The sequence below is a fragment of the Schistosoma mansoni genome, chromosome 1 (genome assembly GCF_000237925.1).
Source record: "Schistosoma mansoni strain Puerto Rico chromosome 1, complete genome".
In the NCBI taxonomy this organism is placed as follows: domain Eukaryota; kingdom Metazoa; phylum Platyhelminthes; class Trematoda; order Strigeidida; family Schistosomatidae; genus Schistosoma; species Schistosoma mansoni.
The window spans coordinates 62,773,915-62,777,547 of record NC_031495.1 but is presented as its reverse complement, the minus strand read 5'-3'; the positions used below and the strand labels follow the sequence as shown (position 1 = coordinate 62,777,547).

The 3,633-nt window shown below is 35.1% G+C and overlaps 1 protein-coding gene across 1 annotated transcript; it reads right to left on the bottom strand.

Annotated features, from left to right (window-relative positions):
* Positions 1–1,356: 1,356 nt before the first annotated feature.
* On the bottom strand, positions 1,357–1,515 carry Smp_200220 (uncharacterized protein; the record flags this gene model as incomplete). The annotated part of the gene is made up of 1 exon (XM_018795144.1): positions 1,357–1,515. The coding sequence occupies one exon, from the start codon at positions 1,513–1,515 to the stop codon at positions 1,357–1,359; it is 159 nt and encodes a 52-aa protein (XP_018649486.1).
* Between the last annotated feature and the right edge of the window lie 2,118 nt (positions 1,516–3,633).

Below are 3,633 nucleotides of genomic sequence, written 5' to 3'. Positions count from 1 at the left end.
AGCAGTGTGCAGTAACAAAATTGTTCTGTTAAAATTTTACTGATGTTTACTTTTTATAATGTCAAGGAATTATAACAGTTCTACAACGAAATGTGATGTATAATTCGCTGGATAAGACCTGAATTATTTTGATGGAGTTTTGTCCTCTGAGCTGGATAGTTTCGTCGTAGAGATTTCATCGTCCATTTTGAATGACATCATCAGCGCTAACTTCGGGTAGAAGAACCAATCAACATCGAGGTGCACAGGACAACTTATGTACCACATGTTAAGAAATTCAAACACTTCACTTCTACCCGACGTTTTTGCAGATGACAACGTTCAGAAGGACGATGAAAGCTTCAGGACCAAACAATCCAGCTCAGAGAACAAAACTCCATCAAAATCATTCACCTGAGCTACAAATCTTCTACACCATCTCAAGACCGGAATTAATATGTGACAGTGTAAAAGTAATATAATGTAAATGAACTAGCTATCTATGTGTTCTATTGTATCCCTTTACAAGTCAGCCACTAGAATAGAGACAAGAATATTACATGACATTTGAGGGATCCATATATAGATATCGGTACATGTAACGAGATTTCTTACGAAATCATGCAGAGAACAATTGAACTAATTTCAAACATGAGATAGCCTAAGGAAGCAAATAACATTTAACAAGCCGTAATTACGCAAAACTTCCATGATGAAAATAAGAACAACGCATATAAGCAAACAATAGTGAGTCAATGATCACAATGAAATACATTACATTACTACACATATTAATAAAAAGTACAAATTGATAGTAAGAAGACGAATATACTAGAATTGGTAAGATTGATAAAACTATAACAGTTCTAGCCAATAGCTCAGTACGGGAAGTAAGTTGAACTTCGGTAAAAAGTCTTTAAACTAACAGTTAAAAAAAGCTTTCACAAGTAACGCATGTATTTCAACATAGAGCAGTCTAGTGTATTTATTCAACACTTTCCAAATCGAGATGGGAGATGTCCGAACATTAGTTGGCTAAACTGGCTGGTAGGACGCTCAATATAGCCCTCCACACTGTGATAAATTAAACATAAACTGCCTTGAATTCCATAAAATTTTCATATTATTATTATTTAATAAAAAAAAACAGAGCATTATAATTCTATTTACAACTCTCCTGAAATTCAATATGTTATGCAATAGTACCTCTTTGGGTTGATTACGTTGGACGACTGCTAACGTCAGCGATCGTGATTAATGAGAGGAAATATGGTAGTGAGAATTTCATCACGGGTATAAATTGCTACGAAAATTTGCTCTCTATGGAACTAATATAAACTGTTGATTAAACCAACTACTGTTTTGTGTGGTCTACCATCAGAAGACGCTTGAAGAGATTTCCAAACCAATAATCTTCAAGAATTGAATAAGTTTGAAAGAAACTACTTCCATCGTAAATCCAAACAGTAAATATGTGTAAAGAGCGAAAACTATTATTCGTACGAAAAATCGCACTTTATCTAACTGATACACCATCCTTGGAATGTACAATCACAACTTCACTTCCATGTAGGTGTTTAACTTAAAATACTATTCAACTAAAATATAATGAAGGAAAATCCCCACTCAGTACATCAAATGCAATCTTGCCTCGTATCTCAAGTTCAAATAATCCAATATTCTAACTAAACGCTTTTAGGCAAAACATAGAACAGTGAATTACTTCATTTTCACAATTGAGTAAACCAAACCTGTCAATCCGCTTCACAAATACACATGATATTGGTTTGAACGATTGCGTTGTATACCTCTATCGGAAATACCCAAACATTGGTTTCCTTATCATATCGAACAACTACAATAATTCAATTATCTAATCACAGAACACTTAATTCTCAAGAAATATTAAGTCATTCATAACTACTTACATGCATCTGTATCACTTTCATCATCTTCATCAACGGTGGAAGCACCCTCTTGTTTTTTACGTACAGGTTGATCTTGAACAAGTGAATCTAGAATGGCTTTCCAACGTTTACCTAACAAAACTTTGACCAAAAATTGCATTTGCAATCTTATACTACTGAAAAGTTTGTCTAAATGACTAGAAACAACCTTTTTATCAGGTTGCTTTGGATTTTCGAATACACGCCATAGTTTATCTTCATATCCAAGTCTCTATAAATCGTAAAAAGTAATTCAATTTATGAAAATTTAATTTGATTTCAATTATCAGCTGTATCTTTTAATAACACAAAGGAGTTATAGTAAGGGTTGGTGAAACAAAACAATGATAACATTAAAAAAGTTCTACAACTTTCCTAGAAGTGTCATGTATAGTATTACAGTCATTTAAGTTATGCGTGCGGGTATCACATTTGTAATTGAGAAAGAAAATAAAATATTATTTAATCGATAGTATCACTTTCACTTGAAAATTCTAACATGGATGAATTTCGATGAAAAAAGCGTGGAATGTGACGAAAAAAAGCCTGTGGGAAGCCAGTTCATAATTGTAGAATTTTTCGCCAAAAAAAAAACAGAAATAACACAAAACTAAAATTTTGCAACCATGCATGGGCGATCAGAAATAGCGTAGTACGAATACTGTAAAAATATTTCCTATGAAATGCTTATATGCAAAGGACTTTCCTGAAAAGTATTTATCTAAACGATTAGGTATTTGGAAATTACACATAACGAATTGACGAAAGAAAAAGGTGCAAAGCAAGAATCTCATGAGTCTGGGTCCTAAATCACGAGCTGGATTTAATGCAGCTCCAGCGTTCAACGCGAAACAGCCAACAATGGCATAGACCAGAAATGCCAAATGTAGTGGGTGTAAGTAATCTGGAATTTTCCATCCATTTGGATCGGTGATGGCGAACGCTCCTGCTGTCAACAACGCAGTACCCATAACCTGATCAAGAAAGCATGTTAGATGAGATGCTGACGGATTGGTCACGAATATGCCACCTGTGGTATTCAGCAACAACGCTCCATTGTCATTCAATTTGGCATATTCTATGATTTTTTCACGATATAAGGCGAAGACAACTAATGAACCGAGGAAAGCACCAAGTATTTGAAAGAATGTATAAAACGGTATACGTCGGAATGGTAGTTTGCCGACAACTGCAGCTGCCAATGTTACAGCTGGATTACAGTGTCCAGAACCACACTGTCCAGAAAACATTACTGCCATGTACACTGCAAAACCCCATCCCAAACTGACTGAAATGAATGTTCCATGAGCATGTTTACCATGGTCACCTAGGATCACTTGTGCCAATACACCACTACCAAAGATCATCAAAATAATTGAACCCATGAATTCGCCTAAACATGCACGTACCAATGGACTTGAAGTCAATCGTAGACGATCAGCGACAATATGCTGTTTGTTGGCATATTTTTCAGAACACGAAACCATATTTCTTCTACGACTGGCTTTTCGATAACTGCGTGTTGATTGAATTGTTACTGCCAGAATTATTTATCAATGGAAATTGTCTGCCTCTCTATTGTGTTCGGTCTTTTCACTGACCTTTGATTATGTTGTTATGACTGTGTTTAGTTCGATATTGAATGAACTATGAGTTGAGCAGGGAATAGTCAGAGTGAATGAGAGATTGGTTGTGGTTAATGTGTTTG